At 41.1% G+C, this 13,761-nt stretch overlaps 1 protein-coding gene across 1 annotated transcript in view; it reads right to left on the bottom strand.

Moving 5' to 3' along the window:
* COG5 (component of oligomeric golgi complex 5) overlaps positions 1 to 13,761 on the bottom strand; it is a 441,240-nt gene that overhangs the window by 17,541 nt on the left and 409,938 nt on the right. Inside the window, exons 19-20 of the mRNA XM_044679046.1 lie at positions 9,740 to 9,977; positions 4,063 to 4,139 (exon numbers count right to left, since the gene is read on the bottom strand). Coding sequence (XP_044534981.1) covers positions 4,063 to 4,139; positions 9,740 to 9,977 — 315 coding nt within the window. The remainder of the gene's footprint in view (positions 1 to 4,062; positions 4,140 to 9,739; positions 9,978 to 13,761) is intronic.

Below are 13,761 nucleotides of genomic sequence, written 5' to 3'. Positions count from 1 at the left end.
AGATAAACAGACTTGTACGAAAATATTTATAGCTGCGCTTTTTGTGGTGGCAAAGAACTGGAAAAGGAGGGTATGCCCTTCAATTAGGGAATGGCTGAACAAACTGTGGTATATGCGGGTGATGGAATACTATTGTGCAAAAAGGAATAATAAACTAGAGGAGTTCCAGGTGAACTGGAGAGACCTCCGGGAACAGATGCAGAGTGAAAGGAGCAGAGCCAGAAGAACTCTATACACAGAGACTGATATACTGTGGTAAAATTGAATGTAATGGACCTCTGTACCAGCAGCAATACAATGACCCAGGACAATTCTGAGGGATTTATGGTAAAGAACGTTACCCACATTCAGAGGAAGAACTTCAGGAGAGGAAACACATAAGAAGAACAACTGCTTGAACACATGGATTGAGGTGGACATGATTGGGAATGTAGATTCGAAACTACCACACCAATGCAACTATCAAAAATTTGGAAATAGACCTTGTTGATCAATGACACATGATAAAACCAGTGGAAATGTGCGTCGGCCATGGGTGGGTGGGGAGCAGGGGGTGAAGGGGAAAGTAGGAGCATGAATCATGTAACCATGTTAAAAATGATTATTAATAAGTGTTTAAAAAATTTTTTTAAATGTAAGGAAAGAGATTTAGCAGCACTAAATTTTAATTATAAAGCAGTAATTATCAAAATATCTGTTACTGACTAGGAAATAGAAAGGAAGATCATTGGAACAGAACAGACATTCAACAACTGTAATAAAAGATTATGGTAACCTTGTAATTGCCAAAAGTATAGATCCAGGTTATTGGGATAAGAAATCACTATTTGGTAAAAATTTCTGGGACAACTGGACAGTAGTATGGTAGAAACTAGGTATAGACTAATATCTTACACCATTGACTAAAATCAAAATGGATACATGTTCTAGACATAAAAGGAGATATCATAAGTGAATTAGAAGAACAGGGAACATATTACCTATCAGATTTATGGATAGGAGAGGAATTCATGAGTAAATAGGGATAGAGAGAAATGGATAATTTTGAGTGCATTAAATTGAAAAGATTTTGTACAAACAAAACAAATGCTGCCAAGATTAGAAGAAAATCAGAAAATTTGGGGAAAAAATTCATAGATGGTCTCTCAGGTAGAGGTCTCTTATCTAAAATATAGAGAGATCCTTGTCAAGTTTATGGGAATAAGAGCCATCCCCAACTGACAAATGAGCAAAAGATATGACCAGTTTTCAAATGAAGAAATCAAAGCCATATTTGCATATGAAAAAATGCTCTAAATCATTACTGTTTTGGGAAATGCAAACCAAATCAGTTCTGAGGAATTATCTCACACCCATCAGACTGGGTAAAATGACAAATGTTGGAAAGGTCATGGAAAAATGGAGACACTACTACACTGTTGACGGAACTGTGAATTGATCCTACCATTTCGGAGAGCAATTTGTAATTATACCCAGTTATAAAACTATGTAAACCCTTAGAAGCTGGGTCTGTTCCCCAAAGAGATCAGAGTAAAAGGAAAAGAACGTACATGTTCCAAAATATTTATAGCAGCTCTCTTTATGGTGGCAAAGAACTAGAAATCAAGGGGATGTCCACCAAATGGGGAATGGCTAAACAAATTGTGGTATATAATTGTTTTAGTTTTGTTTTTTTAAACCCTTATCCTCCGTGTTAGAAACAATACTGTGTATTGGTTCCAAGAAGAAAGAGTGGTAAGGGCTAGGCAATGGAGGTTAAGTAATTTGCCCAGAGTCACAGAGCTAGGAAGTGTCTGTGGCCATATTTGAACCCAGGACCTCTCATTTCTAGGCCTGACTCTCAATCCACTGAGCCACTAATGTGCTGTAAAAAACAATGACCCGATTAACTTTAAAAAAAAAAAAACTTGGAAAGAACTACCTGAGATAATGATGAGTGTAATGAATAGAACCAAGAGAACATTTTATACATACATACATATATATATATATATATCAATAAATTTAATATTTGAAAAATCACATGGTAATGTTCACCTCTAGAGAATGACCTGAAAAAACGGAAACACAAAAAACATAATCTATATATACAAAATCTGTTTGCCAGAAGATACCTTCTATAGTATGGGTAAGGAAGAGAAGGGTTGAGATACCTGGAAATAAAGTATATTAAAAAAGTAAAAAGAAAGAAATCTTAGCACCTCTGGAGAGCAAAAGGTAGAAGATCTGTTTGAAAGTCACCCCTTTCATGAAATCAAAACACTAGGCAATCTGACCAAAAGACAGAGACCGTCGGGGACCTGGATATGCCATCATGCCACCAGCTGCTGGACTTAAGTCAGACTCCTTGAGAACTGGGGTGGAGGGGAAGAAGATGAAGAGACCAACAGACAGACTCTAAGAAGGGTCCAGCCCACAGTTTCTAGATGATGTCTACGGAGGGTGCTTGGATAAAGAAGTGGCATGTTGATATCCTCCAGAGGATGTAGAGAGCCAATTAGAGAAACAGGGTCAAAATTAGGGCCTGTTATCTGGATTCCCTACGTGACCAATCCAGGCTGAGGCAGTCTTTGTGTTTGGTCCTGGTCACCTAAGCCCTGAAAAGCTCTGGTACCAGCAGGTTGGTTAATCCAAAAACAACCTGACCCCTCCAAGAAGCTTTTGGGAGTCATTTAGAGAAATAGAGCCTGTAATAGATATTTTACCTGGATCCCATTACAAAATCATCGGCAAGTAAAACTGTGTGTATGATTTTTCTGCACTGCATGTCAGATGCAGATAGAATGGGCCATCTAAGGCAAAAATCTGAGGCTCCTCTTTTGACTCTTTTTCAGATCCACACCTTTTCTTAATAACATTATAGGTCCCATTGGAAAGCTTTAAACAAACCAGCAGTTACTGGGTTAACAATTTCTCTACAAGAATATTAAGATCCCTAAACTCTAAGAATATTCCTGAATCAGCCAAGGTCAGAGCTAGACAAAACTTTATCCAGCCAGGTGCAGTCCTCCCGATGAAAAAATACAAGACTCAATTCATTTATGATATCTATAGAATATATTTATGGTTCTCAGAATTTGCTTGCTGATATCCAGGCTGCTAGAATTCAGCCTTGGACCCTGTTCTATCTTTACTTTGAAGCCTCCAAGGATTTTCTTTTGTATGATTTGTAACCCCTTCACAGCTGTGACTCTTTCTTTGTGTTCTTTGTTTGAAACCAGTATAAAATAAAGTCAAGAACTCCATGATGTTGGAGGAGCTATGGGCTAACCACTAGTCTGGCTGTTCTCATTTTCTGTTTCCTGTCTTTTCAATCCAAAGCCATTAAACGCCACTCAGGACCCCTACCATATAGAGCTGGCTCTCTATATGAAGGCTAGTAGAGTCAGCTGACATTACTAGAGAGATCTGCCCAAACAGGACTGGGCTAAATTCAGAGGTTGCCTTTTCCCTACAACAAATTTAATCCCTTCTCCTCTTGAAAATCCCTTTGAATGCTTGAAGAAAGTAACCTTCTAGTGCCCCATACCCCAAGCCTCTAACCAAGGCTTCTTTTAGCCTTAGCTTCTTCGGCTGATCCCCAGATGGCATGTGCTCATGCTAAAATGAGGTATTAGCAGCTTTCTGAGAAAACAGTGTGTTCTGAATAGAGAGAGGATTCAATTCCAGCCTCATTATTGGTTTGTTATTTTGCCTTAAGAGAAATATTAATGCGTAGTAGAAATTTATATAACAAGTTTACCATCATAACACTTCACCAACATGATAGCAAGATGCCTAAATTATCAGGAAATTCCTTATGTTATAAGTTATTACCATAAAAGCTGAGTACATAATCTCCTAAGTAACAGCATAAAACATATTAAATAATAATTATGAATATCAATCCAAAAGGGGAAAATCACCCTATTTAAAATAATTTGCAAATGTTTTTATAAAAAGCTTCTAATGTGAACAATAATAAAAACAATTTGGAGGAGGGAAATCATTTACCAATAGAATGTGTATACATGGCCAATGGACAGGGATAACAAGTAGCATATTTTAGCTACTAGAACTCACCGGAAAGATCTGAGTAAGCGATAGGACTTCCCTAGGTCGGATACCCGTCTGCAGAGTGGAGCCACAGCCAATTCCATCTGTAACAACAAAAGACATTTCTTAACCTTTTGCCCCAGACGGATAAAGTGGAGCCAAGTAAAACAGGGATGGGGAAGCTGTAGGGCTGCACCTGACTCTTGACTGACTTCATCTGACCTTCCTGGTGGAAGCTGCACAGGACACTGAGTCAAAGGGCCGACATTCAAATCACAGTTCTGTCATTTGCTAATCATGAGACTTTGGAGAAGTCCTGTACCCTCTCTGGGCTTCATTATCTTTTGAGGGAAATGAAGGGGTTGAGATAAATGACTTTTAGTATCTCTTCTAGCTTTAAAATTCCAAGAACCATTAACTGATCCAATTTGTGCCCACTGTTGTGAAAATGCAATAGGAAATTCAAAGGTTGCTAGGGGTTACGTCCTGTAAGGCCACAAGACCATGATTCTAATCCATAAAGTTGTTCCTCTTTGAAGAAATCCAAGCTATCATTTGCCATATAAAAGGATGCTCTAAATCACTAAAACTCAGAAAAATGTAGATTACTCTGAGGTACTACCTGACATTCATTAGACTGACAAAATTGGCCAAAAAAAGAGAAAATAATAAATGCTGGAAGGATTATGGGAAAGTAGGTTCATTAATTTAGCACTATGGGTGAAACTGTGTGAACTGGTCCAGCCATTCTAGAAAGCAATTTGGAATGAGGCCCCCAAAGCTACTAAATGTGCCTGCTCTCTGGCCCAGCTACCACTAATGATTGGTCAATACCTTCAAGAAATAGAAAGAAACTACAGAAAATTAAATACAAGACAGGTATGCACAAAAATATTTTTAACAGCTAATTGTGGATGGCAAAGAAACTGAAGGGTGCCTTTTAATTGTGGAATAGCTGAGCAAGTTATGGTATATAAAAGTGAGGGAATACTATTGTACTATAAGAAATTATGAAGGGGGGTACTTTCAGGGAGATCTGGAAAGCTTTAGATGAGCTGATACAAAGTGAAAATAGCAGATCTAGGGGAACAATTTATACACTAATAGCAATACTGAAAAAACAAACAACTTTGAATAACTTAGAAATGCTATCATTTTTTTTAACCCTTACCTTCTGTCTTAGAATTAATACTGGGGGGTCAAGTGACTTGCCCAGGGTCTCATACCTGGGAAGTGTCCGAGGTTAGATTTGAACCCAGGACCTCCCGTCTCCAGGCCTGGCTCTCAATCACTGACCTACCCAGCTCTGCCCCCAAACAATCATTTCCCCTCATTGTTGCAGTCTAGTAGCTTCAGCATGGACAACTAAAAACTCTCTACATCCTCCAAGTCCAGATGATTCCCTGAGTCTAGTTGGAGGAATGATTTTATTTTTAATTAATCAAGCACCAGGAATGGTAAAGGGAGTGTGTGTGTGTGTGTGTGTGTGTGTGAGAGAGAGAGAGAGAGAGAGAGAGAGAGAGAGAGAGAGAGAGAGAGAGAGAATGTGTGTGTGTATGTGTGAAGACAGAATACTCTGAAGAAAATATGTGCCAGGAAAAAAAAGGCAGAATAAAAAAATTAAACAACAAAATGGAAGGAAACTCAAAGTTACAACAAAATAGCTGTGAGCTAATTTTGAACCTGAGCCAGAGTAGCCAATGGGCAAATCTAAGTCATTCCTTGTGGGAATTGGGGGAGGGGCGGGGTTGAGGCCCCCCCCCCCTCCGCGGACATCTGCGTGACTGTGGGGGTCTCATTTCCGGGTTCTGCTTCAGGCATCTCAAAAGAAGATGAGTGCTACACGGTTACATGTAAAGTGCGCAGGTATACATGATGCAGTGACCTAACGCACTTACCATGGAATCGTTTATGGATCATTTTTTCCAATTGCCCTGAAGGAAGATGGAGCCGCAGCTCCTTTTTCTCAGCCCTCAAGGGCTGAGTGTTAAGAAGCAAACGTTAGCCAAGGAGCCAATGGCTGTGTGAGAAGATCTGGGCGCAAAGGGCTGTGAAATGTATCATGATGTACAAGAAATCTTTACCGAACAATTTCAAAACGTTACATCTTAGAAAAGTTTTCGTCCATAAAAAAAGCTCCCGGGTGTAGACAAACCATTCTCTTCTCGGTGGAGCGCCATTAAAAATGAAGGAACGTCGTTGCCCAGGAGAGCTTTGGCTCGTGGCGGGGTGGCCCCAAAGGGAAAGTGGCCCAGCTTCCCCTCAGCCCCCAGCCAACGCCTGACCCAGAGGGTTGCAGGGCATCGCTGGCTGCCGCCCGGGCAGACCCGCCTGACGCTGTTCTGAAGACAGAACAGAACGCGTGACGGGTTGGCTTCCTCGCTTCAATGTGTCTATGCAGGCACTCTGTGAGGGAGAGGCAGCCACATATTTAAAGGGCACCAGAGAAGCTATAAATAGAAGCTGCTCCCAAAGCCAGAGAATAAACAATCGGGAAGCCAGCTGCCATGGGGGAAAGAGCCCGCCCGGGGAGAGCCACCGGTGGGAAGAGCTTGGAGGAGGGAGGCCAGGCAAGGCCAGTGGCCCGGGGCTTACATAAGGGCAGCCGGGAGCAGTCCAGAAACCAGAGCGGCAGCTAACTGGACGGGCTTGTCCTTGTCCACTCTTGCACTCTTGTCAAGGCACAGACACCTCCACACGCTCTGCAGCCCCCATCACACATCGACTGCCTCGCCTGCTCTCCCAGGTGAGAGACAGGCAGGGCCTCGATGACCACCACCAAATCCCATCGTTTTCTAATTCACCTTTAATGGATGGGGAAGCTAAGGAGAGGTCAGATGGCCAGGGAAGAGAAGAGCTTCTCACTTTTTGTTCCTGGTCCAAGTTTTCCCAGCATTCGTCTTTTTAGTCTGCCGAATGGTAGTTTGGGGAAACGTTCCGACTTCTGCACTAAATAAATAGCTGAAAGCTCAAAGAAGCACCCAGGCAGGGCTCTGAGCGCAGGGGCCCAAAGGCACAGGCAGTTCCTGGCGTGCTTTCGCAGGGCCTACTAAGCGAGGCCGAGCAGAGTCTGTGCCGCAGAAAGGTTTTCTGAATTAAAAAGCTCCAAATAAAAAAGCTGCTACGAGGCCGTGGGGAAAGGAGCCGAGGGCCGGAGAAGCTCGCCACTATTGGCCAAGGCTCTTTCCTAAGTCCGGACATGACTTCCATCTGTCATTCTCCTGCCTGTGACCTACATGGGGCTCTGCGAGTGAATACAAATGGCAGGAGGCTTCTAAACTGGGTCACAGGGATGAACACGGGAATCTGATTAGGGATGCCATCCAGCAAGCATCCACAGAGCCTGGGACTTTCCAGCCTCCCGCCTCTGCCAAAGGGCCTACAAGGACCCTCGGAGAATCAAAGAGGGTCTGTGTGTAGGAAAGCTGGGCCACATTTCAGGGAACGGTGCTACCACCTGAGCACAAAACACACGCAGGCAGACAGAAATGGAAGCCAAAGCTTGACGGGGCACTCGCTGGCAATGGCTGAGCTTCATTTCATTTCACACTTACGGAAAGGAGCAGAGGACATTCTGGGTAAATGGGAAACCGATCCAGAAAGAAACAAGGACAAAACAAATGCTGCAATCTAGTTTTTACATGTGACATTCCTCTTCCTTCCCACCTGAGAGCTCAGCATTTCAGGGAGTTCTGGGAATGTGGCTGGATTGTGGTGGAGATGGTGGAGGGCAATCATCTCCATCTTCCGATCTCCTGAGGAAAGGAAGCCCTGGCGCCCCCCACCCCACCCCCTTCCCCACAAACCTAACTGACCCCTTCCTCCCTCTCCTAGGGCACTTGGGCTTCAGCCAGCTCCTGCCTCCTGAATCCCACTCTAATTGGACCTGAAGTACAGCCTCCAGCAAGGGGAAGGCAAGAACCAGCTGGAGAGGAATGCGTCTGAGCTGATGGGGGAGGGAGTCCGGAGGAGAGAAAATAAGAAAGAAAAAACAAAGGAAAATATGGGGGAGACAAGTGAAGGGAAAAAGGAGAATAGAGAACAATTTGTGGCATGGCTTAGTGTACTCGGAGCCCCTGATTAAGTGGCCCCTGGACACATGGGTTCATTTTTATTTTAGTGGGGACCCTGTTTGGACACTAATCAAACACCACACAAACAAAATTCTCTAAACCTGAAGGAAGTCTGGTTCCAAAACTACAGAGAGAAAGATACAGGTGCCTATGTACAAAAGAGATAACGTAATTTTATTATTTTTTATTGATTATTTATAGTCTATAAAAGAAAATTATAAAAATGACTTTCAAGGCAATAAGAGACACTTATGTGTCAATCAAAAGGCAATATTTCATTTCAATTTAATGCCTGGGTTACAGAGTCCTACTTTCTAAAGTAAACCTATTTTCTGTGGTACGATGGCCTCAGGCTTATCATTTTAGAGGTGCAACTGGTAAATTGCTGGACAAATGAATATGCAAGGAAACCAGGCACCTTGCAAATGAGGCTCTGGGTTGCCTCTCTTTTTGTAAATCATGTACAGTGGAGGGCTGAATTTGAAAATCATTCCTGCACAAGCATTCCGTGCCTCACTTTCTTGCTATAGGAATAACAAACTAACACATGCACTCATATGCACGGGAATAAACACTAAAATTTTCTTCATAAGTCTGGAGAAACTGGCAAATCATTGTGGATAATCCATGTGAAAAATTGCTTAGATTAGACTAGTAAAGATAACAGCTTTTAAAGACTTAAAGATGAGTTTACCTATGGCACAGATTTAACAAAAATCTTTACTATCATTTTTTTTTTTTACTGGTCAGGTCTGGGGAGGGGGGTCAGTGATTGTCCCTCTTACTTACTACTGCTATCCCTCTTACTTGCTTACTACTTACTTACTGGCATAAGAATGTCTTCAGTTTTTGTAACAATTAGATTTCTAGAATCTTAATTTTCATTAGGTTGCAAAGCTCTAAAATGTCTAAGAATACAAAAATCTTATAAGAATACAAAAATCTTGTTGAATCTTTGGCAGTTTTTAAAAGGCAATTTCCTAGTGAACTTATTCTTAGTCTGTCTTTTTAATGTCTTCTCCCCTTTATATCATGTAATTATTTCAAGGCTGGTCACCAAAAAAGAGATCTATTATACCTCTGATTATTTTCCACATTAGAAATGGTCAGAGATCGAATACTCAGGTACTGGATTTATCTGGCCTCCTGTTTATTCATTTCAAATGAACTAAAAATGGTATTGTCATGATGAGCAGTTCCTGAGATTCAAAGATACATGAGAGTTCTTTGTACTTGCATGACAATGGGCAGTCCCTTCCCTTCCCATTGTTAAGGTAAAGTGTATTTTCTAGCCAGCAACACTGATCAATCAGTTCTGGTATTGTGAGGCATCAAAGAAATAAAACAAGCACTATGCTACATAGAAGAGATAATGAGGGTCTTAAGATGAATGTACAACTGAGTTTAACCCTAAAATATAAAAAGATGATAATTTACAAAATGCAAATATAAAAATATATCTGGCACAAGAATGTCTTCAGTTTTTGTAACAATTAGATTTCTAGAATCAATTAATGTCTAAGAAATCTTAGCTCTTGCTGAAAAAGATTAAGATTAGGACAGAACACTTAAGCTTGAGTGAACGGTATTTTCAAATTTGAATTTAAAAAAATCAGTCTTGTTCCATTTACCTGGGCAAAATCAGCAGCAAGTCGCATTTTCCCACCTTCCCCAAGTGGTCTTAAGAGACTGGCATTACGAACAAAAAGTTCAATTGCTCTCTGGGCAATGGCTTCTGTGTTGTCAAAGACAAACTCTGAACATTCAAAGTGTCTAAAGTAGTCATTCATCACTCTGGCAATAAAACCTTGTAGCTCCTTCATGTATAGAGAACAAGGGACATCTGGCTTCCCCGAGCTAGGTAATGATCTGCAAAATAAAGAATAACTATTTCAATTCCTGCTGTCGATCAACTGGCAAGCATTTCATAATGATCTTAATGACCAAATAGATATGCTAAGTGTTGTGCTAGGCAGTAGAAGTACAAATTAAAAAAAAAAAAGGAAGGGAGAGATAAAAAACCAATTCATAAGCACTTGCTATGTACAAAACACTCTGCTAAGGATTGGGGACCCCCCAAAAAGAAAGATAGCCCCTGCTCTCAAGGAGCTCACGTTCTAACAAGTGGAGACAACACATGGGGGGAGTTACAAATGCAGAGCAGATGGCAATGTATCTGATTTCACATCCTTTCCATTCATAAAAAAACTACATTTATTTCTGATGTCAAAACATTTGACAGTGCGAAGGACTTTGAGGGTGAGAATCTTCTTTTCTGGGTCTTCAGTAGCTGAGGCTGCCCAGGAAGCAGGAGCTGATGAACTTGCAGAAGAAATGGCTGGGTTGTATCTGCCCACTGCTTGCTCCCTTGGTTTTGGGGGTGGGCTGGAGTTGGACCAATAGCCCAGTGGGAATATGGGACTATTTCCAGAACCCTTGGGTGTATCTGCCTTTTGGTGGTAATTGGCTTGTGGTTGGTGGGTGGGTGTGAAGGGGAATGGTCCCCTTTTCCAAAAGTGTTGTGACTGTCAAGGGCCTTATGATACACTGGAGGAGACAACAGTTGCACAGATAAGTGCATGTAGAACAAATACAAAGGCAATAAATACAAAATGAGAGAGAGGGCACCTGCAGTTGTGGGGATTTGCAATGCTTCAGGGAGAAGATAATACTTGAGTTGGCTCATGAAGGAAGTGGGTGAATCCATGATTAGACAGAGGGGTAAGGGGCTGCATTCCAGGAAGGGAGGACACAGAAATGAGGAAAAGAGCACCACCTGTGAGTAAAGGGAGTAATGAAAAACTAGGCTAGAAAGGTAGGTGAGGATCAGGTTGGTAAGGAATTTAAAGAACAAACACAGGAGTTTGTATTTGGTCCTACAGGCAGTAGGGAACCTCTGGAGTTTACTGAACAGGGGAATGATACAGTTAAGTCTGCACTTAATGACAATTCCTTTGGCAGCTGGGCAGAGGATGGACCAGAATGGAGAGAGATATAAGACAGGAGGGAGACAAGTTAGGAGGCAAACAGTCTCAGCAAAAGGTGATGATACTATGGTGGTAACTGTGAGTGGGGAGAAGAATAGGATTTAAGAGATACGTTTTAAGATTTAAGAGAAGTGGCAAGATTTAGCAACAAACTGGATTGTGAGGCCAGGGAAAATGAGGAGTCAAAGATAGCAGGGAGATTATAAACCCAGGAGACAGAAAAATGGTGGTTCCTTCAACAGAAACAGGGATGTTTGGAAAAGGAGAATGTTTTAGAGAGAAAGATAATGCCCTGAACTGACATTCTCTCATTTTTTCTTTTCTTATGATTATTTCTTTAATGATGCAAATGGTTGATTTTATTACTGCTAGGAGTTGAGGAAGTATAAAATACTGTCCTGGTCCAATTATTTAAAAATCTTCCTTCTGACACTAAAAAGATTATTGGAGAAAGTTATAGGACACATTTGTCTGAAGACTATTTAGAATGAGAGAGACAATCATCTGTCTTGGATGATTTAAGTGCAGTGCTCACTAGATGACCTCTCAAGGAAATGCCAGCCGTATAATTTTCAATCCCAACTTTCTACTGGTAAGAAAATGCATCAATAATGGATGGTGGAATAGCATTTTATACTTTGCCAAGCAAATACTGCCTATCCCAAATAAGTCTTTGGCAAAAATAGCACAGCTCTTCTACTAACATCTTCTGTCTAGAATTCTGACCATGAAATTATTGAAATAACAACACACACATGGAATACACGTTTCCCCTCCAGACTCAGAGGAGTATGGTAAACCCTTAATTTGAATCAACATATAAGTCATGGCAATAATGAATGTTTCTCACTTCTTGGTATGGTGATGGACTGGAGATAAAGCATGAGACAATTTCAGATATGTGTAGATTTTAGTGTGAATTTGCTGTCATCAATACATTACTTTAGCCAACAATTTTAAGTCTGTGAAGTAAAAGTTTTGACCCCTGATAAAGGAATTTTAGCATTCATCAAACATATGCAGAATTTTTTTTTGGACAGAGGTGGAAACAAAACCTTAGTGTACTGGAAAACACTACATTTCTACTCTGCTATGTTTACCAAGAACAGATTGGCTATAGATACCTCAAAGGGCATATGTTCTGCCAAGGTGTGGCAACCATAAGTAGGTTAGAGCACAGGACTATTTAAAACAATGCATTTTATCTATAGTTAATAAATGCCTTCTATGATGCTAAGTGCTGGGAATCAAAGAAAGGTATGAGAGTCCTAGATCCCAAGGAACTCACTATCAAATAGGGGAGACAACACATAAATGAAGTTCTGCAGCAGGGGGTGGGAAATGACATGAAGAGGTGTGGGCTTCAGAGCTGACTTCCTCTTGCTGAATGCTGCTTCTAAAGATCATGAAATCCAGAAGGTAAGCTGGGTAGAAAATGAAGACATGAAATCCTTGTTTGCTCTCTTTAAACAGAGGGTCAAGGAGGAGCTCCCAGATGTCTACCCCTCATCTTCTTTAACCAAGGGAAGGAGGTAGCGAAGAGAGATGAGTTTCAGAATTGATTTCTTCTGGAGATCATGATTTCCAGGCTAGCCAGATGAGAAATGATGGACAGAAAAAAGGCTTGCAGTCCCAGCCTGGCACCCAGCACTCAGAGAAAGTGTGCTTTGCTTTACACACTTGGACAGGGCCAATTGTAAATAGAAGAGAGGCATGACAAATGCCACATTCCACAAACATAGGCTGTAGGCACAAAAAAAGAGGGTGCTTACATTTACATTCCATAATCATTCTACAAGAGAGTTTGTGCAAGTTCTGAGGATTCTATGCTTCTGGATGGTTTGGAGGGCAGCAACTTTCATTCCAAAAGCAAGTCCTGTAAAGAATCTCTGTAACAGAAAACTTCTGGGAACATAAGCAGCAAGCAGCCATCACTCTTGAGTCTCGTAGGCAGTGTCCCAACTGGAGACACCCAACTGGCCTCAAAGACCTTCGTGAAGCTCCTTTCAGCTTGAAGTTTCTTCACCTATAGAGCATATAACTAACTGTGTCCTGTCATCCCTAAATGGCTCATGCCTGCATGAATAAATAGAGTATTGATAACAAAAGCAGAGTGCTTTCTGCTTGAATGGGATTTCTTCACGGTATCCTAAACCTACATTTAAAAATCATCCTAGTAATGAGCTCATTTGGGAAATTGGTTCATAGCTGCTAACTTCTATTTGTGCAGGACACAGCAAAGTAATAATTGCACACCAGCAAATAGCCTCATATCAGCAAGTACATGAACATCCTCTTAGAAAACAATCAGTTTTTAGCCTCATTCTTAGCAGACTTTCCTGATTAGTTTGACTGGGAAATTTTAGGTGACCCAGTTTTTTACCATGCTCAAGGGATTAGGATTCTAGCTCTTTATCTCAAACAAAATTTTAAGATATTTCTATTTGTTAAAAAATAATTTAGCCTTTTTCTACTTCTGATTGTTCTTAAAAAGACAGAGGTGATTTCGGGTTAAGATGGCTGCAGAGTAGAAGTAGGGTGATTTTCTGTCCTTACCAATCAATATGGCGTACCTCCAAAGGACAAAAAACAAATCTAGATGAAAGAAGGGACTCCACAATAGGGTGCAGTATCGAAGGTACATGGGATTTGGGCACTTCCATGCT

Source organism: Gracilinanus agilis, chromosome 5, assembly GCF_016433145.1.
Source record: "Gracilinanus agilis isolate LMUSP501 chromosome 5, AgileGrace, whole genome shotgun sequence".
Taxonomy (NCBI): Eukaryota; Metazoa; Chordata; class Mammalia; order Didelphimorphia; family Didelphidae; genus Gracilinanus; species Gracilinanus agilis.
This window is presented reverse-complemented; position numbering and strand designations above follow the sequence as displayed.